The sequence below is a fragment of the Bombina bombina genome, chromosome 6, assembly GCF_027579735.1.
Source record: "Bombina bombina isolate aBomBom1 chromosome 6, aBomBom1.pri, whole genome shotgun sequence".
In the NCBI taxonomy this organism is placed as follows: domain Eukaryota; kingdom Metazoa; phylum Chordata; class Amphibia; order Anura; family Bombinatoridae; genus Bombina; species Bombina bombina.
Genome location: NC_069504.1, coordinates 338,649,998 through 338,673,883, shown reverse-complemented (window position 1 = coordinate 338,673,883; position 23,886 = coordinate 338,649,998). Strand labels below are relative to the sequence as shown.

The 23,886-nt window shown below is 38.5% G+C and overlaps 1 protein-coding gene across 2 annotated transcripts in view; it reads left to right on the top strand.

Annotated features, from left to right (window-relative positions):
* Positions 1–23,886, top strand: part of STAB2 (stabilin 2) — a 324,351-nt gene that overhangs the window by 109,808 nt on the left and 190,657 nt on the right. For both annotated transcript variants that reach the window (XM_053716971.1, XM_053716970.1), the window contains exons 13-16: positions 7,583–7,726; positions 20,149–20,211; positions 20,306–20,422; positions 23,248–23,301. In XM_053716971.1, coding sequence (XP_053572946.1) covers positions 7,583–7,726; positions 20,149–20,211; positions 20,306–20,422; positions 23,248–23,301 — 378 coding nt within the window. The remainder of the gene's footprint in view (positions 1–7,582; positions 7,727–20,148; positions 20,212–20,305; positions 20,423–23,247; positions 23,302–23,886) is intronic.

Below are 23,886 nucleotides of genomic sequence, written 5' to 3'. Positions count from 1 at the left end.
GGCTTGCCGGAAACAGCAGTTAAGAAGCAGCGGTCTTAAGACTGCTGCTCCTTAACTAGTCCCCTGCCTCTGAGCGGTGGACAGCAATCAACCTGATCAGATACGATCAGGTTGATTGACACCCCCTGCTAGTGGCCAATTGGCCGCAAATCTGCAGGGGGCGGCATTGCACAAGCAGTTCACCAGAACTGCTTGTGCAAAGCTAAATGCCGACAGTGTATGTTGCCTGCATTCAGCGATGTCTGTCGGACATGATCCACTGACCGGATGATGTCGGACAGACCATTGATAATTCGGCCCCATAGGCCGCAATCACAATCTTTTAGCCACCAACAGACAATATTGGAGTTTGACTAATATTAATTCATCAAGTTTTCAAGTGTTTCTCAGACCAGAAAATGAGTTATCAGCTCCCAGAAAAAAAGGCACTATTTTTTAAATGAAATCATAATTTTCTCAATGATCACAACACATTTTCTTAATGGTTTGTAACATGCTTTTGGCACCACTTATTGAATCCAGCACCTAAAGGTAGCTAATAAGGTGCAAAACTAGCCTATTGACATGTTTACAAGTATTTAAAGAAAATGTTGAATCATTCTATTATGTTGTCTATGGACAATTCAATTTTTCTTGATATGGTCTACATTCATTAAACCTATATTCATTGCAGTAATGAAAATATTACAAGGTTTTTCTTTCTTTTTTTTATTTATTTATTAAACCTGTCACATTAGATTTTTAAAAAGATTTTTTTTCTAAAATAAAAAATAAAATTACTAATCACAATTTACAGTATTTAGAACACTGTGTAATCATTTTCTTACAGTTATATAAATATTATAAAGTTCTTAAAAATTTTAAAATATTTTTTATTTATATTAAAAAACAAAACATAAAAGCAGATGATTTTGAACAGATTTTTTTTCTAAAAGACAAATATTTTTTAAAAAAATATTTCTTTCATGTAATTGGCAAGAGACCATGAGCTAGTGACGTATGGGATATACAATCCTACCAGGAGGGGCAAAGTTTCCCAAACCTCAAAATGCCTATAAATACATCCCCCACCACACCCACAATTCAGTTTTACAAACTTTGCGTCCTATGGAGGTGGTGAAGTAAGTTTGTGCTAAGATTTCTATGTTGATATGCGCTTCTCAGCATGCTGAAGCCCGGTTCCTCTCAGAGTGCAGTAAATAACACAGGGATGTGAAGGGAGTATCACCTATTGAATACAATGGTCATCCTAACGGGAGATCTATTTCATAGGTTCTCTGTTATCGGTCATAGAGATTCTTCTCCTACCTCCCTTTTCAGATCGACGATATACTCTTATATATACCATTACCTCTACTGATTCTCTTTCAGTACTGGTTTGGCTATCTACTTTATGTAGATGAGTGTCTTTTGGTAAGTAAGTTTTCCTTTATTTAGACACTCTCAGCTATGGTTTGGCACTTTAAATGTAAAGTTCTAAATATAATGTTTGTACTTATATTTGCCATGATTCAAGTTTATCAGTATATTTCCTGTCAGTTTCATTTGGGAAATGCATAAAAAAAAAAAAAAAACATTTTTCTTACCTTCAATTTTCAAATTGACTTTCTTTCTAAATTGCGGGCTGTTAGGCTCACGGGTGCGCGAATTGCTATAATTTATTGCGTCATTCTTGGCGCAAGACTTTTTTGGCGCGAGAATTATGTTTGTTGACGTATTTTCGTCATTTCCGGCGTCTTAGTTGGCGCCAAGTTTTTTCACGTGCTTGCATCATGTATGACGCACGTGTTTGTTGCAGGCGTTCTTGGAGCCAAAAAATTTTTTGTCAGTTATGGGCGTCATACTTGGCGCCAGATTTCTGACATTATTTAAGTCTTTATTTCATTCTGCTTCTGGTTTTCAGAGGCTTATTTTGTTTGCATTTTTTTCCCATTGCTGAAACTGTCATTTAAGGAAATTGATATTTTGCTTTATATGTTGTTTTTTCTCTTACATTTGCAAAATATTTCAAAAACTGTTCCTGTGTCAGAAAACACTGTTGGATTCCTGATGACTCACATCAGTCCTACCAAAGCTAAGTTAATTTATTTTAATGTTATGAATTTTTATCTTTAGCTATGGTTTGTAATAAGTTATCATGATAAGCTTTTATATGCAGAGTTCATCAGTATTAATGCATTATCTATTACTATTCTTTTAACATCTAATGTACAAGATATACCTAGGAATTTATAAGAATATTTTTTCTGATTCTATTCTAAAGGCTTTATCTGCCATCCCGCCTTTTAATAAAATGTAAAGGTCTTTTTTAAACTTCTCATTTAGTTGATGAATTTTCAAATGACCGACAACATACTGGATTATCCTTCCTGATGATGATTTATCTCATTCAGAATATCTTTCATCAGATATTGACACTAACAAATTTACTTTTTTACTTTTAAATAGAGTACATTCGTTCTGCAGAATCTCATACGTTTCAACTTCTGTTGTTTCTTCAAGGACATGGTTGGAGGATCTTTTTACCAAAAGTTCCTTGATTTCTCAAGACAAGGGTCACCTTTTTTTGGGTTTCCAGATAGATTGTGTCAATGTCTTTGTTTCTAACAGATAAGAGACAATTTTTATTGGGTTCAGCTTGTCGGAACCTTTAGTCTCTATTATTTCCTTCAGTAGCTATATGCATGGAAGTTTTTAGGTCTCATGACTGCAGCATTGGATTCGATTCTCTTTGCTCATTTTCATATGAAACCTCTTCAGTTTTTAATGCTGAATTAATGGTGCAGGGATTATTCTAGGATATCACATTGAATATCCTTGAATCCCAATATTCAACTATCTCTGACTTGGTGGTTAGATCACCATCGTATAGTTCTATGGGTCTCTTTGGTTCATCCAACCTGGACCGTGATCACAACAGATGCAAGTCTTTAGGTTGGGAAGCTGTCTGGGGATCTCTGACAGCACAAGGGGTTTGGAAATCTCAAAAGGCAAGATTATCTATCAATATTTTGGAACTCCGTGCGATTCTCAGAGTTCTTCAGTTTTGGCTTCTATTTGAAGAGAAAGACGTTTATTAGTTTTCAGACAGACAAAGTCACAACTGTGGCGTATGTCAATCATTAGTGTGGGGCTCTCAGTCCTCAGGCTATGAAGAAGTATTTTGGATACTTGCTTGGGCAAAATCCAGCTCCTGTCTAATTTCTGCGGTCCTTATCTCAGGTATAGACAATTGGGAAGCGGATTATCTTTGTCATCAAGCTTTACATCCGGGAGAATGGTCTCTTCACCCAGATGTCTTTTTTTCAAGTTGTTCAGATGTGCGGGCTTCCAGAAATAGATCTGATGGCATCTCATCTAAACAAAGAACTTCCCAGGTACCTATCTAGGTCCAGGGATCCTCAGGCGGAAGCAGTGGTTGCATTGACACTTCCATGGAGTTATCAACCTGCCTATATTTTTCTGCCTCTAGTTCTTCTTCCAAGAGTGATTTTCAAAATCTTCTTGGAGGAATTGTTTGTGCTGCTGGTGGCTCCAGCATGGCCGCTCAGGTTTTGGTATGTGGATCTTGTTCGGATGTTCAGTTGCCAACCTTGGCCATTTCCATTAAGGCCAGACCTTATATCTCAAGGTTTGTTTTTCCATCAGGATCTCAAATCATTACATTTGATGGTATGGAGATTGAATGCTTAGTGATAGAAGTTTCTCTGACTCAGTGATTTAAACTGTTGCAGGCTCGTAAATCTGTGTCTAGAAAGATTTATTATCGAGTTTGGAAGACTTACATTTCATGGTGTTCTCATAAATTCTCTTGGAATTCTTTTAGAATTCCTAGAATTTTTCAGTTTTTTTCAGGATGGTTTAGATAAGGGTTTGTCTGCAAGGTCTTTAGAAAGACAAATCTCTGCTCTTTCTGTTCTATTCCACAGAAAAATTGTTAAACTTCCTGATATTTTTTGTTTTGTACAGGCTTTGGTTCGCATCAAGCCTGTCATTAAATCAATTTCTCCTCCTTGGAGTCTTAATTTGGTTTTGAAGGCTTTACAGGCTCCTCCGTTTGAGACTATGCATTTTCTGGACATTAAATTACTTTCTTGGAAAGTGTTGTTCCTTTTGGCCATCTCTTCTGCTAGAAGAGTTTCTGTTTTATCTGCTCTTTTTTTGTGAGTCTCCTTTTCTGATTTTTCATCAGGATAAGGCGTTTTTTTGCGGACTTCGTTTAATTTTTTTTCCTAAATTTGGTAACTTTAACAACATTAGTAAAGAAATTGTTGTCCCTTCTTCTAATCCTAAGAATTCTCTGGAGAGATCCTTACATTCTTTGGATGTGGTAACAGCTTCGAAAAATTTTGTTGAAGCTACTTTCAGGAAGACTTCTAGTCTATTTGTTATCTTTTCCAGTTCTAGGAAAGGTCAGAAGGCTTCTGCCATTTCTTTGGCATCTAAGTTAAAGCTTTTGATTCATCATGCCTCAGAGGATTACGGCTCATTCTATTAGGTCAGATTCTCTTCCTGGGTTTTTTGTTTTTGTTTTTGTTTTTTAAAAAAAAGTTTTTTATTGAAGTAACAATAGTCAAATACAAACATTAAGATGAAGTTGCACAACATTATGGTACATCAATTAGAGAAAAAAAAAGAAGAAAGAAAACATCGAGTACATTAGGTCTGCGTCTGTTTATATAATTTGAAAAAAACAGAACCTCAAATAATATCCACTGCTGGCCATTCAAGAATATTCTAGACTGCCCAGACTGGTGCCGGTCATCAACTTATCTTCAAACTCCTGACTTTAAAAACCTACAGTCAACACTGGGTGGTGTTCAGGGTCTGTTTCTATTGTCATGGGCTGCGTGGTATTGGAATCATAAACTAGGAGAAAAAAAAAAAATACTGTGTAGCTCGAGCCTAAGCATTTCTTATACGCATCAGGGGCTTCTATTGCTCAAAAAGAGGGTCGGTTTCCATGTAGTAATATTTACTAGATAAACCCTAGAACTTAGAATACCCATCAAGGTCGCCACAGCAGTCCAGCATACAAACGGGGGGGGGGGGGCACTTGCATACATGGTGTGAGGAAAAATGGGGAAGAGGGGGAAAAAAAAGGGGAAAGAAAGATAGAAAAGGCAAAGAAGAAGAGGATTGGAAGAAAGCGAGAAGTTTATCCCGCTCGGTCTACTGGCACTCATACCAATCCTGCCAAGTCAACCAGTAAGACTCTATTGAATTGATCTCTCCTGCCACATATCTTTCCTCTTCCTGGGTTTTTAAGAATGAAGCTTCTGTTGATCAGATTTGCAAAGCAGCAACTTGGTCTTCTTTGCTTATTTTTTCCTAAATTCTACCATTTTGATGTTTTCTCTTCTCAGAAGCAGTTTTTTGGTAGAAAAATAGTTCAGGCAGCTGTTTCAGTTTAATTCTTCTGCTTATATTTTCATTTTTTTTTATTATATGATTAAAACTTTTGATTTGGGTTGTGGATTATTTTTTCAGCGGAATTGGCTGTCTTTATTTTTATCCCTCCCTCTCTAGTGACTCTTGCGTGGAGTTCCACATCTTGGGTATTTGCTATATCATACGTCACTAGCTCATGGACTCTTGCCAATTACATGAAAGAAAACATAATTTATGTAAGAACTTACCTGATAAATTCATTTCTTTCATATTGGCAAGAGTCCATGAGGCCCACCCTTTTTATGGTGGTTATGATTTTTTTGTATAAAGCACAATTATTCCAATTCCTTGTTGATGCTTGCGCTCCTTTCTTATCACCCCACTTCTTGGCTATTCGTTAAACTGAATTGTGGGTGTGATGGGGGGTGTATTTATAGGCATTTTGAGGTTTGGGAAACTTTGCCCCTCCTGGTAGGAATGTATATCCCATACGTCACTAGCTCATGGACTCTTGCCAATATGAAAGAAATGAATTTATCAGGTAAGTTCTTACATAAATTATGTTTTTTTTTAAATCACTGTACAATGAGCACAGTGAGATTTGGAACTTTTGGTGATATTTTAGCGACTACATTATTTCAATGAAGTACTATTTACAGTATGACTGTTAAAATCCTGTTATAGAAGGTAATATAAGGTGCAGTCACTTTCTTATTGAAAATAATTTTCCCTCAATTTTCTTGTTCATTTCAGATTAAAATCTCACCAAATCAGAAAACAGTGTTTTCTTAATCAATGATTAACTGCATGTTATAGACACTACTATAAAGAATAATATGCACAGATACTGATCTAAAAATCCAGTATAAAACCGTTTAAAAACATACTTAGAAGCTTAAGTTTAGCTCTGTTGAAAAGATTAGCTGGAACACCCACTGCAAGTGGTTCTATAGCCAGCAAACACTCCCCACCCCTCCCCCTTCCTCTGCATATGAAAAAAGCTCTTTACACAAACAAGAGCAAGCTGGAGTAGGTATACATCGGTATTCTCCTAAAACTTTGGGGCTTGGTTAGGAGTCTGAAAAACCTGAATGGGCTATATAAATGGATCATCTAAAAAACATTTATGCAAAGAAAAATCTAGTTTATAATGTCCCTTTAACACTTCTTAGAATGGTTTGGGAAGATAAAAGCTTAATAATGATTTTTCTTGCATTAATAATGATTTCCCTTGCATATGGTACAAAGGGATCAGTCTGAATATAATCTACTCCTTAGAGGTGCCAGTTTCGATCATGATAGAGATTGCTTAACAACCAAAAACACATTTTCAGATGAAAACTCATTTGTGGCTGGGGTCTTTTATTGGGTGAAGCCATTTGGGGTTGTGATTGCTCAAAGACCACATTGAAAAATTGGCCTGAAATTGGAAACCTTTTATCAGGAACCAATATCGAAAAGATCATAATTGACCACATAGTTATATGCAAGCAGTTATATTTCAATAATTAAATTCTTTAACACATTAGAGTTTGTTTTTGTTTTGTTTTTTGCACTTTTATTTCCCTTAAAAATTAACTATTTATAAGCTGCTTATTATTAGTTAGGAGAAAACACTAACTACAAAAAAAAACAATTCACATGGGAGGTAAAGATCATTTCCAGCAGCTAGCATGACTGTGGCTGACAAAAGCTGACAGGGTATATTTTTAATTCCCCATGAGGACCTAATTACATGCTCTGGTATGTTGGAATTACCAGGAAACCATAGGGTGTTTGGGTATCATTTAACTTTTAAATTCTTGTGCTAGTGCCTTGGTCTAGTTTGTTTTCTCCAACAACTTTAAAGGGGCATGAAACTCAATATTTTACTTTTCATAAAATGTTTAATTATGCAATATACTTTCATTATTTATTTTTCCTGTTCCCTATAATTTAACTCTGAAAACTATAGTTTTCACACTAGTCAGGGGCTGGAGTGCATTCTGCTAAAGGTTCAACAATGACACTCGTAAGTGCTGTTGATATGATATATAATACAGGAAACCGTATCACTTAATCCTTTTTAGAACATAGACCCTGCAACATTTCTGTGTGACAGCTGCTGTCTTGTTTTCTATATTAACTCTCTACCTCTTAAAGGCGAATAAAGAGGAACCACCTAATGTTTAGTTACATTGTTTCTACTTAGGATAATCAATTTAAAATAAGGATTCATGGAAGCAAGAAGAAAGGAAAACTGTTACAGACAAACATAATTGCATCCAATGGAATTATACATATCATTGATAGAGCCATGGATTTTGTGGAACCTACGCTGGAAAGTAACACAAAAGTAAGATATGCTACAATCATTATATATTATTTATTGTTTACATCTGGAGCAGCCTTCTATTAAAGGGACATTAAGCACTAAGGACCAGATTATGAGTGGTGCGTTAACAGTTGCACGCAAGCAATGAGGGGTTTATTGCGGCTGTTTGTGCATCAGGTTTTTCACTTGTGTTACAAGTTGAAAGTAAACGCAATCGCTTGAGTGTAATTGAAGTTGTTCCAAGCCGGGTTAGAGGGACCTCAGAGCTCTGGTAAACTGTTTCGCAAAACACAACAAAAATACATTGCAAAGTACACTTACACTCATAATAACACTGTCTAATAAAAATAATTAAAAAAAATGATTGCACAAAAATGTTATACAGGCTCAAAAATATGAGGTCTCAGATGTTAGGGGGGAAAAAGCAGGCAGAGAGCTTTAACATTGAGATACATACATATACATGTCTATAAACTAGGTCCCATAATAGTAGCACTCCTGATTAGAGGGAGGTGCATGAAATGTATTTAGTGGTTAGTGTCCTTTTAAGTAGCAGGTATGATTAGGTTACAAAAAGGTGACAAAAGTCAACTAGACTCAATGTATGGGGTTTATGGAAAGTACTGTGGGTTTAAAGTATGGTATGTCCAAAATAATCTGCATTTCCATCTTTCTTTTTAATCCATCCCATTCTTACCTTTCTCTGCCACCTCCTATGCTTTAGCCTATTTTTTTATTTTAGAACAAAATACTGTAATAAAAAATTATTCTTTCACTTTTACCTGTGTCTATTTTTATCCTAATTTTTAAAACTTTCCAAGAATCTTTTTATGATAATTTTTTATTCATTGTGTTGTTCCTAAAATATCCTCTTCTAACAGAATCACATACCATAGAATAGAAAGCCAAAATCTGCCCAACTTGACCACAAATCAAACTCTAGCAGATTGGATTTCATGCCTTTAGAAATGTTTTTTTTTTTTTGTTTTTTTTTAAATGAGATAAGATTTTAGAAAATTATGCCATATAATAAAGATAACGATAAACCTTTAATTTTTCTTTTACTGAGACATTAGGTTTTGGTTTACCTGTCAAATAAAGTGTATGGCTAAACAGCTGGTGTTTCACAATGAAGTTGAAATACATTTTAGATTATATTAAATGATCCACCATTGACCTAGGATCATTTTGGAGTATAATTATAAAACATAGAAACATCCGGCTAGATTACGAGTTTTGTGGTATGAGTGAAAAAGCAGCGTTAAGGCTCATAACGCTGCTTTTTCACTACCACTGGTATTACAAGTCTTGTAGGTTTAGGGGCACCGCACACTTTTTTTGGCCATAACGCAACATAATTACCGCAGCTTTCAAAAAGTCCTTTTTCAATGGGACTTCCTTTGCGCCGGTATTATGAGTTTGCCTGGGAGGCCAAAAAGTGAGCGGTACACCCAAGATCAATACCATAAACTGAAAGTCAGTAGTTATGAGTTTTGCGCTACAAAACTGTAGCATAAAACTCATAACTAAAGTGCTAAAAAGTACACTAACACCCATAAACTACCTATTAACCCCTAAACCGAGGCTCTCCCACATCACAAACACTAAAATAAATTTATTAACCCCTAATTCCTATTTCCTATAGGAAAAACTAAATACTTACCTGTAAAATAAACCCTAAGCTATCTACAATATAACTAATAGTTATATTGTATCTATCTTAGGTTTTATTTTTATTTTACAGGCAAATTTGTATTTATTTTAACTAGGTAGAATAGTTACTAAATAGTTATTAACTATTTACTAACTACCTAGCTAAAATAAATACAAATTTACCTATAAAATAAAACCTAAACTGAGTTACAATTAAATAAATTACCTAAATTAAATAAAATTACCTAAATTACAAAAAAACCCACTAAATTACACAAAATAAAAAAAGACATTATCAAATATTTAAACTAATTACACCTAATCTAATAGCCCTATCAAAATAAAAAAGCCCCCCCAAAATAAAAAAACCATAGCCTAAACTAAACTACCAATAGCCCTTAAAATGGCCTTTTGCGGGGCATTGCCCCAAAGAAATCAGCTCTTTTACCTGTAAAATAAAAATACAAACACCCCCAAACAGTAAAACCCACCACACAACCAACCCCCAAATAAAATCCTAACTAAAAAAACCTAAGCTCCCCATTGCCCTTAAAATAGCATTTGGATGGGCATTGCCCTTGAAAGGGCATTTAGCTGTTTTTCAAGTGCCCAAACCCTAATCTAAAAATAAAACCCACCCAATAAAACCTTTAAAAAAACACTAACCCCTGAAGATCCACTTACAGTTTTGAAGACCGGACATCCATCCTCAACGAAGCCGGGAGAAGTCTTCATCCAAGCGGCAAGAAATCCTCAACGAAGCCGGGAGAAGTCTTCATCCAAGCCGGCAGAAGTGGTCCTCCAGACGGGCAGAAGTCTTCATCCAGACGGCATCTTCTATCTTCATCCATCCGGCGTGGAGTGGGTCCATCTTCAAGAAATCCGGCGTGGAGCATCCTCTTCAATCGAAGTCTTCTTCCAGAATGAAGGTTCCTTTAAGTGACGTCATCCAAGATGGCGTCCCTTGAATTCCGATTGGCTGATAGGATTTTTTCACCTTTAATTCCGGTTGGCTGATAGAATTCTATCAACCAACCGGAATTAAAGGTGAAAAAATCTTATTGGCTGATGCAATCAGCCAATAGGATTGAGCTCGCATTCTATTGGCTGTTCCAATCAGCCAATAGAATGTGAGCTCAATCCTATTGGCTGATTGCATCAGCCAATAGGATTTTTTCACCTTTAATTCCGATTAGCTGATAGAATTCTATCAGCCAATTGGAATTCAAGGGACGCCATCTTGGATGACGTCATTTAAAGGAAACTTTATTCTGGAAGAAGCCTTCGATTGAAGAGGATGCTCCGCACCGGATGTCTTGAAGATGGAAGATAGAAGATGCCGTCTGGATGAAGACTTCTGCACGTCTGGAGGACCACTTCTGCCGGCTTGGATGAATACTTCTCCCGGCTTCGTTGAGGACTTCTTGCCATTTGGATGAAGACTTCTCCAGGCTTCGTTGAGGATGGATGTCCGGTCTTTAAAACTGTAAGTGGATCTTCGTGAGTTAGTGTTAGGTTTTTTTAAGGGTTTATTGGGTGGGTTTTATTTTTAGATTAGGGTTTGGGCACTTGAAAAAGAGCTATATGCCCTTTTAAGGGCAATGCCCATCCAAATGCCCTGTTCAGGGCAATGGGGAGCTTAGTTTTTTTTTAGTTAGGATTTTATTTGGGGGTTGGTTGTGTGGGTGGTGGGTTTTACTGTTGGGGGGTTGTTTGTATTTTTTTTACAGGTAAAAGAACTGATTTCTTTGGGACAAAGCCCCGCAAAAGGACCTTTTTAGGGCTATTGGTAGTTTAGTTTAGGCTAGGGTTTTTTTTTATTTTGGGTGGGGGCTTTTTTATTTTGATAGGGCTATTAGATTAGGTGTAATTATTTTAAATATCTGATAATTTCTTTTTTTATTTTGTGTGATTTAGTGTTTGTTTTTTGTAATTTAGGTAATTGTATTTAATTTATATAATGTATTTAATTGTAGTGTAAACTTAAATGTTAATGTAAGACAGGTTAGGTTTTATTTTACAGGTAAATTTGTATTTATTTTAGCTAGGTAGTTAGTAAGTAGTTAATAACTATTTAGTAACTATTCTACCTTGATAAAATAAATACTTGTCTGTGAAATAAAAATAAAACCTAAGCTAGATACAATGTAACTGTTAGTTATATTGTAGCTGGCTTAGGGTTTATTTTATAGGTAAGTATATAGTTTTAAATAGAAATTATTTAGGTCATGATAGCAGGTTTTATTTAGATTTATTTTAATTATATTTAAGTTAGGGGGAGTTAGGGTTAGGGTTAGACTTAGGTTTAGTTAATAAATTTAGTATAGTGGCGGCGACGTTGAGGGCGGCAGATTAGGGGTTAATAAATGTAGGTAGGTGGCGGCGATGTTAGGGGCAGCAGATTAGGGGTTAATAATATTTAACTAGTGTTTGTGATGCGGGAGTGCGGCGGTTTAGGGGTTAATAAATATAATGTAGATGTTGGCGATGTCAGGGGCAGCAGATTAGGGATTAATAAGTGTAAGATTAGGGGTGTTTAGACTCAGGGTTCATGTTAGGGTGTTAGGTGTAAACGTTTCCCCATAGGAATCAATGAGGCTGTGTTATGGAGCTTTACGCTGCTTTTTTGCAGGTGTTAGACTTTTTTTCAGCCGGCTCTCCCCATTGATGTCTATGGGGAAATCACGAACATCCATAAACTACCTATTAACGCCTAAACTGAGGCCCCTCCCACATCAGAAACACTTAACTAAAATGTTTAACCCCTAATCTGCCAACCGGACATTGCCGACACTTTAATAAATGTATTAACCCCTAAACCGCTGCACTCCCGCCTCGCAAACACCAGTTAAATTTTATTAACCCCTAATCTGCCGTCCCTAACATCGCTGACACCTACCTATATTTATTAACCCCTAATCGGCCGCCCACAACATCGCCGCTACTATATTAAATTTATTAACCCCTAAACCTAAGTCTAACCCTAAGTCTAACCCCCCTAACTTAAATATAATTTAAATACATCTAAATAAATTGACTTCAATTAAATAAATTAATCCTATTTAAAACTAAATACTTACCGATAAAATAAACCCTAAGCTAGCTACAATATAATTAATAGTTACATTGTAGCTATCTTAGTATTTTTTTTTATTTTACAGCTAAGTTTGTATTTATTATAACTAGGTAGAATAGTTACTAAATAGTTATTAACTATTTAATAACTTCCTAGTTAAAATAAATACAAATTGACATGTAAAATAAATCCTAACCTAAATTACAATTACACCTAACACTACACTATCATTAAATTAATTAAATTAATTGCCTACAATTAATTACAATCAAATTAAATAAACTAAAGTACAAAAAAAACACCAAATTACAGAAAATAAAAAATGAATTACAATTTTTTTAAACTAATTACACCTAATCTAATCCCCCTAATAAAATAAAAAAAGCCCCCCAAAATAATAAAATTCCCTATCCTATACTAAATTACAAATAGCCCTTAAAAGGGCCTTTTGTGGGGCATTGCCCCAAAGTAATCAGCTCTTTTACCTGTAAAAAAAAAAATACAATACCCCCCACAACATTAAAACCCACCACCCACACACCCAACTCTACTCTAAAACCCACCCAATCCCCCATTAAAAAAAACCTAACACTACCCCTTGAAGATCACCCTACCTTGAGCCATCTTCACCCAGCCGGGCACAAGAGGACATCCAGAGGGGCAGAAGTCTTCATCTGATCCTGGTAGAAGAGAACCTCCAGACCTGCAGAAGTCTTCATCCAGGCGGCATCTTCTATCTTCTTCCATTCGGAGCGGAGCGGGTCCATCTTGAAGACATCCGACGCGGAGCATCCTCTTCCATCCGACGGGGACTGAAGAATGAAGGTTCCTTTAAGTGACGTCATCCAAGATGGCGTCCCTTCAATTCCGATTGGCTGATAGAATCCTATCAGCCAATCGGAATTAAGGTAGGAAAAATCCTATTGGCTGAAGCAATCAACCAATGATCCTATCAGCCAATAGGATTGAGCTCGCATTCTATTGGCTGATTGGAACAGCCAAAAGAATGCAAGATCAATCCTATTGGCTGATTGCATCAGCCAATAGGATTTTTCCTACCTTAATTAAGAATCGTATCAGCCAATTGGAATTCAAGGGACGCCATCTTGGATGACGTCACTTAAAAGAACTTTCATTCTTCAGTCACCGTCGGATGGAAGAGGATGCTCCGCGTCGGATGTCTTCAAGATGGACCCGCTCCGCTCCGGATGGAAGAAGATAGAAGATGCCGCCTGCATGAAGATTTCTGCCGGTCTGGAGGTCCTCTTCTGCCCGGATCGGATGAAGACTTCTGCCCCTCTGGAGGTCCACTTGTGTCCGGCTGGGTGAAGACGGCTCAAGGTAGGGTGATCTTCAAGGGGGTAGTGTTAGTTTTTTTTTAAGAGGGGATTGGGTGGGTTTTCGAGTAGGGTTGGGTGTGTGGATGGTGGGTTTTAATGTTGGGGGGGTATTGTATTTTTTTTTTACAGGTAAAAGAGCTGATTACTTTGGGGCAATGCCCCGCAAAAGGCCCCTTTAAGGGCTATTTGTAATTTAGTATAGGGTAGGGAATTTTATTATTTTGGGGGGCTTTTTTATTTTATTAGGGGGATTAGATTAGGTGTAATTAGTTTAAAAAAACAAATTTAGTGTTTGCTTTTTGTACTTTAGTTTATTTAATTTAATTGTAGTTAATTGTAGGTAGTTTAGTAAATTAATTTAATGATAGTGTAGAGTATGGTGTAATTGTAACTTAGGATTTATTTTACAGTTATATCTGTATTTATTTTAACTAGGAAGTTATTAAATAGTTAATACCTATTTAATAACTATTGTACCTAGTTAAAATAAATACAAATATACCTGTAAAATAAAAATAAACCATAAGCTAGATACAATGTAACTATTAGTTATATTGTAGCTATCATATGGTTTATTTTATAGTTAAGTATTTAGTTTTAAATAGGAATAATTTATTTCATTGTAGCAATTTTATTATGAATATATAAAATTATATTTAAATTAGGGGGGGGTGTTAGGGTTAGACTTAGGTTTAGGGGTTAATAACTTTATTATAGTGGCGGCGACGTTGGTGGCGGCAGATTAGGGGTTAATACATTTAATATAGTTGCGGCGACGTTGGGGGGGCAGATTAGGGGTTAATATATAAAATGTAGGGTTCGGCGATGTTGGGGGCAGTAGATTAGGGGTTCATAAGTATAATATAGGTGGCAGCGGTGTCTGGAGCGGCAGATTAGGGGTTAATAATATAATGTAGGTGGCGGCGATGTCGGGGACGGCAGATTAGGGGTTAATAAGTATAAGATTAGGGGTATTTAGACTTGGGGTTCATGTTAGGGTGTTAGGTTAAAATGTATTTCCCCATAGGAATCAATGGGGCTGCGTTAGGAGCTGAACGCTGCTTTTTTGCAGGTGTTAGACTTTTTTTCAGCCGGCTCAGCCCCATTGTTTCCTATGGGGAAATCGTGCACAAGCACTTTTTTCCAGTTTACCGCTACCGTAAGCAGCGCAGCCCCATTGATTCCTATGGGGAAATACATTTGTGGTGCTAAATTTTGCTCTACGCTCACCTTTTTGCGGCTAACGCCAGGTTTAAAAAAACCTGTAATACCAGCGTTGTCTTAAGGGAGCGGTGAAAAAAAAGGCTCGCTAGCAACACACCCGATACCGCAAAACTCGTAATCTCTGCGTTAGTAAGTAAAAGAAAGTGTGAAAATCTATGTAAGCATAAATAGTATTTTTTTTCTTCTTAAATGGAAAGAGTCCACAGCTGCATTCATTACTTTTGGGAATTAAGAACCTGGCCACCAGGAGGAGGCAAAGACACCCCAGCCAAAGGCTTAAATTTTTTAATTTTTGTTTTTGTCTCTTATGGAGGGTAGGACATGGGACAGGAGTTTTAAGTAGTCCTGTTAGTCTCTCAGTGAGGGCTTAGATGAAAGTTAGAGTCCGTAGATGCAGCAGGTTTCTTTCTGCGAAACCATCCCGACTCATATTAACAGCTCCTCAAGCAATCAGCGTTGTCGAACTTCGCTCTGCTGCCTGCTTTCTTCTCTCAAGTCCATGGCGGAGGCGATGCTACTATCAGTCACACTTGAAGGGCCGTGTTCCTGTTCCATGGCGTTGATTCCGGTAAGATTGTTTCATTTTACTTTATTCAATGTACTGTTTTCCCGTGAGGCTATACTCCTTGCGGGTTTAACTTATAACATAAGGGTCTCAGTGAGTCTCTGTTAGTATCTTGAAATCGAGGTTTAATACCTCCTGAGGGGGATTATTGGACAGGGGGGTTTATAATCATGTTTGTTGTGTGATTCAACCTGCTTATGTGTGAGGTTTAGGGCTCGTGGTTTGGAACTTTGAGGCCTTTAGAAGTGACGTGCCTTGTTGGCTGAGTGCGCTTTTTGGACTATACGGTTCACCCTGTGTCCAGGCGTGGTTGCGCTCTGTTCCCATTTCCGCATTTCCAACCGTGTGGCGACTAAGATATTCTAGTCCACGGGGGTCTGGTCATAGGAGGTGGTGAGTGCCCCAGCCATTGGTGGTGTCAGGTGCCGTTTTTGTTTTTTACTGTTTGTAGTTCATATTGCTATATCCTCTTTGCAGCTATGGGGGATTCTGATGCTGAGACTGTGCTCATTTCAGATTCAGTTACTGAGAATTCTGATACCGACACGATTATAATATCTAATTCAGATTCTGTGTAGCCTCGTTGACTCCTTTCAACCATTTTTGTTCCATATGCCATATGAGAGCACCGGGTTCCTTGGGCTTGGGGAATCAGGTACCTGCTGAGCCATTCGCCTCTGGGGGTCCTGTCTCCCAGGGAGCGAGTTCCCTACCGAATCTTCCTCCTACACATGCGGGTAACCCAGTTTATGGTTCCTCCACGCGGGGTGGTGTGTTCCCCCCGGAGCTTGCAGCACATTTTCGCTTTCAGATAATGTTGGTGATTGCTCGTCTGCAGAGTCCGGATGTTTCTTTGAGAATGTGCTTGTGCCCTATTATCCCAGGTATTCTGCCTTGGGGTGGGCCTCCGCAGTATTCTGAGGGTTCTGTTCCGGAGTGTTGTGCCTTTCGGTACCTGATTAAGCACCTTCGCGTATTGCTCAGACATCTGTTTGAGTCGCTGAATGACCCTATCGTTCACAGATACGGCAATTTTCAGTCTGATAGTCCAAATTGTATGACTCCTTAGACATGTGGGGATGAGGTAATCTCCTATTGTCTTTATTTTAAATTCTTTCCCAGGTTTTGTGAGATGGGGCTCCGTTTGGCTGGTCCTACGGGTAGGCCCGTGTCCTTTTTTGGGCGTTAACCTTAGGGTTGCCTTGATTTTATTTGTATCCAATGGAATATCTTTTATTTTTGTTATGTTTTCCTTTGGGAACTTTCTGGGATCGATACTCAATACTTCCTTGGAAGTTGTTTTGGACATGTTAGTCCTGTGTTAAAACTGCCTGTTTTCTTTTCTTCCCCTTTGAGGGAGGATTTATGCATCCTGCCAGTTCAGACTCTGAGTGCAGGCTGGTCCTGTTGGGTTTGTTCGGTCTGGTGACTGTTCAGGCACGTGGCGCTGTTCTGCTTGCTGGTTCGGTAGAAGCGCAGGGTGCTCGGTTATAGTTTATTACATGTTAACTAAGCATTCGAGAGGACCTGTAGGTCCGTGAGGTGGGTAGGATGTTCTGTCCCGTTAGTCTTCGGTAATAGAGGACCAGTCAGGGGAGTTTCTGCTGTTACTCTATCTGACATCTGATCTCATCAGAATCTAGAGTTTTCTCCCCCATGCGGTGGAGGGCTGGAGGGCTGAGCGCCCAATTTCCGCAGTTTGAGTGGTTTTGGCCTTTTGTTTTAAGGCTCTGGATTGTCCTTTTAGAGCTTGATCCAACATCTTTTATGGATAGCTGTCTATCATGCGGATGGTTTGCAGCCAGTTGCAGCTCTTGGCACCTTGGGTGCGTGTTAGCTGTTTGGAGTGTCTCTAGATGCAGCTTTTACTCTTTGACGGGAACTGTCTGAGTTTTTAGACCTTTGGGTCTTCCTCTACCTCTGGGTAAATTAAATCTCCTTTTCGGAATCTTCATTTGCTGGAGGATGGTTGATCCCTGTGGGGACTTTGTTCAGTTCGGGGTTCCCCCGAGCTGGGAAAGCCTAGCGCTTTTCTCTTCCCTGTGTCCTCTGCCTATGTGGAGGTGATAGGGAGACTATCCCTGCTAGTAGGATTTTTTGGACCTCTAGGTATCCTTTCTGTTGTCCTGGGACTTGAGAATTTCTTTCATTCGACATCTAGTCTGGCTCCTTGGAGCTTGGCACTTTGGCTAGGGGTGGTCCCTCCTTTTGTCTGGGCTTTCGAGTTCCTCTTGCTATCCGGGTTCTCTGGATATGCATCCATTCCCTTGTCTGGCTTTGTGGCCAGTTGGGATGTGTAGTCTAGGGTGTGGTTGTCTGGACTATAAGTGCCCGGACCTGTTTGTTTTCCCTGAGATTCATGCTTTCTGGGGCTTTGCTCCTTTTTCCTGATCCATTTTGGGGTTATTTTGAATTCCTGGCTCTCAGGGCTGGTCGGGGTGTTCCACGGTAGTGGGAACTTGGGCTGTGTCTTTGCTCCATCTACCTGAATGGGTCAGATTTGGCCTGGTTTTGGGAGTATACTCCTTACTACTGAGCATCCCATGTCATCTAGGGGTTACCTGGGTGGCTTGCGCCTCAATGGTGTGGATTCATGCCCAGCTGCTGGCATTGAATTTCTAATTTCTGGTGCACCTTAGGGTTGCATTCCCATGGTCAGTTTGCCAGTGTACCCTTGGATTCTCTGCTCTGCAGGTAAATGGGTTGGCGGTGCCTCTGTTTGGCGTACGATTTGTAAGGGGGTCCTTTTTCTAGGACATTTGCATTGGGGATTTTTCTTCCCACTTAGCCGGTGGCTTCGGGCCTTCAGGACAGTTGTGGTCCATCCGGTCTCTTCCCTTTTCATAGGGAATATTCTCCTTCCTTTGGAGATTAAGTCCTTTTTTAGGACTTCACTGGGTCAGGAGGTATAGGGTGGATGTGGTTCCGCCTGGGGCTTTTCCGGTTCCAAGCCTTGTTTTGATAGATACTTAACAATCTATGGCCTTGTCTGTGGTCAGAGTCATGTTGTACTAGTACTCTGGAGGGATGGCTATTCCATCTTTACGCCCTTTCCTGTATAAGTTTCAGGATTCTTTTGTTCCTGTACTGGATCCCTGTGGCTGGGTTGTTCCAGCTGGGTATAGATCTGCAAGTCAAACTGTCCAAGCGGTCTAGGGGTCACAGTATCCCTTGTATGTGGGAGCTTGTTGAGTCTAGTCTGATAGCTCAGTCTTCTGGGAGATGGTTTCTCTTTTCTCTTTGCTCCTTCACAGGAGATGGTTTACTCTTCCTTCGGGTTCTGAAGGTATACTCTCCTTCTCGGGAGGTCTTGATGGAGGCTTGTGTTCCCCTTTTTAGGGGCCTGAGTGTAGGTCCGGCGGACTAGGTTGCCTGGAAAGTGGCCTCTGTTGAGGGACTGTTTTTGTGTGGTCCGTTTCTTGTGGACTGCTTCTTATTCTTCCTTGCAAGCTCCTTTTGTGACGTCCTGATATGGACTCTGTGTTCTTGAACTTAAGGTTTTTGCTTTGGTCTATTACACGCTTTCATGGTCGAATACTTTGGTATTCTATGGGCGGGTGCAGGGAGGACTTTGCTTCTTCAGTTGCGTCCATGCTTGCAGGATGTTGAGAAGATGTTTTTCTGTCTCCGTGTCTGGATTATCCCGGTTTTCGCTTCATATTGGTGTGGCCTCCTTCTCTGTTTGGGTCCTTTTAGGTCTCAGTGAGCTGGGCCCACAAACGCTTGAGGTGTTCTTTTCGTATTAAGGGAACCTTTTGGTTTCCTCGGTTTTCCTTTGCCTTGTCCCCTTGGGGCTTTCGGCTGGTTTCACGTTCATCTGAGGGGTGACTGGTGGGGGACCGTCTGTTGGGCGATGGTGTCTCTTGGAGGACTGTTGACTCAGTCGAGTCCGTTCGCGTTCTCTTGATTGGCTCTGGACTAGCTGTGAGTCAGTGTCAACGGGGCTTTTTCTTTCAAATTTTTCTCGGCTTCAACAAAGCAGGATTTTTTATTGGGATGTGGTTCAGGTCTGGTGCCCTCAGTTTGGGCCGCCTATTGTACCCTCCGGTCTTGGCATTCAGTGTCCTCTTTAGCTTGGGTATTGATTTCCCAAAAGTAATGAATGCAGCTGTGGACTCTTTCCATTTAAGAAGAAAAGCATAAATTATGCTTACCTGATCATTTCCTTTTCTTCTGATGGAAAGAGTCCACAGCTCCCCACCCGTAATTTTATGTGGGCGTCCTTATATTCTTCTGGCACCTTTTTCACCCTGATATTTCTTCTACTGTTCCTTGTTCCTCGGCAGAATGACTGGGGGATGAGGGGAGTGGGAGGAGTATTTAAGACTTTGGCTGGTGTGTCTTTGCCTCCTCCTGGTGGCCATTCTTAATTCCCAAAAGTAATCAATGCAGCTGTGGACTCTTTCCATCAGAAGAAAAGTAAATTATCAGGTAAATATAATTTATGGGGTTTTTTAATGAAATAGAATATAATGTAGATTTTGAAGACAGTGGTTGCAAAAAAAATAAAACATTATACAGCCTGTAACTTATGCACTTTTAAACAGAAATCAACATCATTTTTTTATTATCTTTATTTCTGTAGGAAACTATAATGGCAATTCTTCAAGATAATGGAAGGTATAATCGGTTCAGATCTCTCTTAGAGGTATATTTATTTTTATATGAGGTATATGCTCTGAAGTAATTACCAGCTCAGTTCATTGTTTATCATTGATGAGGTATTTCTTTAATTTTCACAGAAATCTAACTTGGGTCCAGCCCTAGAAAACGATGGACCCTACACTATCTTTGTCCCCAATAATGGTGCTCTGGATGAAATGAAAGATGGAGAACTAGAATATTTGCTTTCAAAAGAGGTAAAAAAAAAAGCTTCATATACCGTATTTTTTTGTTATTTTTTATATATTTTGATAAACTGGTTAAGTGTGTTTACATTTTTCTGGGAACTTTTGAAACTGAACAGTCATTTAGGGCAAAGAAAGCTCCTCCACGGCTGGGTAAATTTAAAAGACCTCAAGCGTCAAGCCTGATTTTTTTCTTGAAGATACTGAAACAATGTAACATGAAACACAGCACCCACTGCACAGCACGGAACAGGCTTACCAAACCCAGTATCAATATGAAAAACAGAAATGTTCCAGCTGGTGCGAAAACCTTTTATTGTGCAATCTGGGATACAAAAGCTTGAGAAAGGGCCGAGTGTGGGCCTGAAACGTTGCTTTGCTTTGTTTGTATCCCAGATTGCACAATAAAAGGTTTTTGCACCAGCTGGAACATTTCTGTTTTTTCTTGAAGATAACAATACTGTAGCATATTAGTCTTATTTACAGGTCTAGTAGTTTCTATATGAGTCAAGATTCCACACTCCTGCACTGATCTGTGAACATGTATATATCATCAAAAACTGCAGGTTTCCGATTTAGTAAAGAAAGAACACAATGAAAAACGTGGGCTGTGCTTTTACAAACAGTCCCTCAGATAGTTAGCCCACTTTTTTCTTTATAATACTCCAGGGGCGGACTGAGACCAATCAGGGCCCCGGGCAAAAATTAGGGAAGGGCCCCACACTGTGTCACAGTGACCCAAATGTATTAAAATGTTTGCAAATACCTGTATTGCAAAGCATTGGAAAACTGGTCTATTGACCTGGTCTGAAGTCAGGAACAAAATCATTTAAACCCACACCATGTATACATCAGCCGCAATCATCTTAGATAATAAAGACAATGTTAATAAGATTTGGTATTACTGGGTGCTTAGAGATGGTCCTGGGTTTAAACTCTAACCAACACCGGTGTGGGAGAGGAAATGATACAACTTGAGGGAGTCCCTGCACATGTAATGTTGGTTGTCTAATCTTTAAGGAGGTGTAAATCTGTATTCAAATTCAATATATTTAATTTAAAAAGCTTTAAAAATTCTAAACTACAATCCTGGTTTCCCCAGTTACTCTTTGTTTAATTAGTTTTGTTAACACTGTGAAACTGTCTCAGGTGTCTCGTGTATGTATTCGATGCAATATTGTCTATTATTGGTTCTTTTAGTTGTCATAGAAGAGACTGTAGAAAACTCTAATCTGAAGCTTTAATAAGATGTTTCCCATGCCCGAGGCTTCCCTAATGGGGAAGGGAAGGTACAACGTGAGATCATAATATCACAGGACTTTTGTGCAACTGGACTGTACCCCCCAATATACTCAAAGACTCATGGACTCATGGATCATGAAATGGTCTCTGTTTAGTTGTATAATATTTGTAACCTTGTGACAATGTTGTACTTTGTTTATGATATCAAACAGGCACTTGAATAAAAAATATTTAAACATAAAATGTATGCAAATGAACATGATAGCTTCTCTGCCCTGCGCCTCAGGACCCCCAACCTGCAGGACCAGGACTCCTAACATCAAGGGTCAGAGACAGAGCCCCCAACCTCCAGGGACAGACCCCATACTCCATGGCCCTCACAGTGACAGACTCCCAACAGGGCCCCCCACACACACTATAGGGCCCCCCCAGCAACAAACCCTTGGGCCCCCACTAAACCCACACTTAACTGCTTAGTAACTGATAGGGCAGCTGTCAGCCCCAGGAGCCATGGAAATGCCAGTTGTGGGCCCTCTGACATGCTGGGCCCTTGGTTCAAGTCCTATTTGCCCAGCTGATCAGTCCACCCCTGTAATACTCCACCCCAAGGAACACAGAATCCACAATAGAAGAAAACTTACATTAAGGAGAAACCAATTTATTTCATTCACTTGTTGTACCAGCTAGATTATAAAATGTATCAGAATAGCTTCTTTAGGTTCATTTTTGTATATGAAATTCTATTTTTCTCATTTGAAAGCGTAACTCATTCAAATGGGCTGAGTTTGGAGGGAGAGCATACCTTTTTATGTTATCTTTCTCTCTATATGCAAATGCATCCTTATCTTATCTCTGTTTGTTCACACATGACAATACTAGAAAGAACAACTGAAAAAACATTTAAGTACCTATCTGAACCAACACCCACTGAGAGAGTGATTTCTTCTGCTGCTTCTTGATCTTACATTTTCTGTATATGCGGCAGCTTCCACAGGCAAAAGCCGCTATTTTGAAATTACAAAATAAAGGTTAAGGAGCCATTTGTAAACAATTTAATACCCTCTAGCGGGTAAAATGTGTAATTGGGAACACATTAAGGGGGATAAAAGAGTTAGAAACATACAAAGATACCGCTGCACTCCAATGCTTGAATGAAAAAAAAAGCTTTATTTGTAAATTTAAAATTACATGTACACATGGAATTATCTCCTATTAAATATCTAGATGTATGTACATCTTTTGTATGTTAATTCTTTGTGGTTGGGAGACCGACGCTACTGCCGGCACCCCGCTTTAGTTTATCTTATATACAGTGCAGTGTAAACCAGGATGGCATAAATCTGTAGCCGCAGTATTTTTGTGTGTGTATTGAGAAAAAAGTTACAGTACACTGTCCTTTTAACTTTAAAGTACATGAAAGGAATTTATTTTCTTTGTTACATAATAGGAGGTATTTTAAAATGTATTACAATTTATCCGTTAATCTCAATACTCCCTATTGGTGGTATTGAGTTACTGAAAATATTTGATATTTTAATATAAAATAATATGCAAGCTTCTTTAAAATTATATTTTTTTTTTGCTTATTTTTACAGGGTTCCAGAAAGCTTATCGAACTTATGCGGTACCACATTGTTACGTCTGCTGAGGTAAATTTATTCCAGTAAGAAATAACAGAGGGCCCATAAATCTGACTTGTATATTCTATTGACTTGAAAAACTATTAAAATACTGACCAATTTATCTTACTTACAATATATATACTCACTTAACATAGGAACCTTAACTTATGAGTGATTCTAAATTACTTGCATTAAGCCTGATGCTCCAAGATATATTTGCCTCTGATTATCTTTAAATGGATTTTTTATAAATGCTTTATTCTGCCATGCTATTGATTAACAAAGCATTAACAGAATTATAACATTTTATATAATATTATATATATTTTAAATACAACGTATTTATTTGTCTCTTTTTTGTAATTTGGCATTTGTTCGTGCTGCTGCTGGCTTGTAGCAGTAGCATTATCTACTACTTTAACCATATATAATTTAAAAATGCTCTCCAATTCTTCCTCTGCTACTCTAAAATGTTCCCCATAAAAAACAACAAACAGATTTTTATTAAGAAATTAATTCTGTACGACACCATGATTAGATATAGAAAAAAGTTTCCTGACAATTTGTCCAAATCTAATTTTTATATGGTGCACAATATAACTAATCAATAAT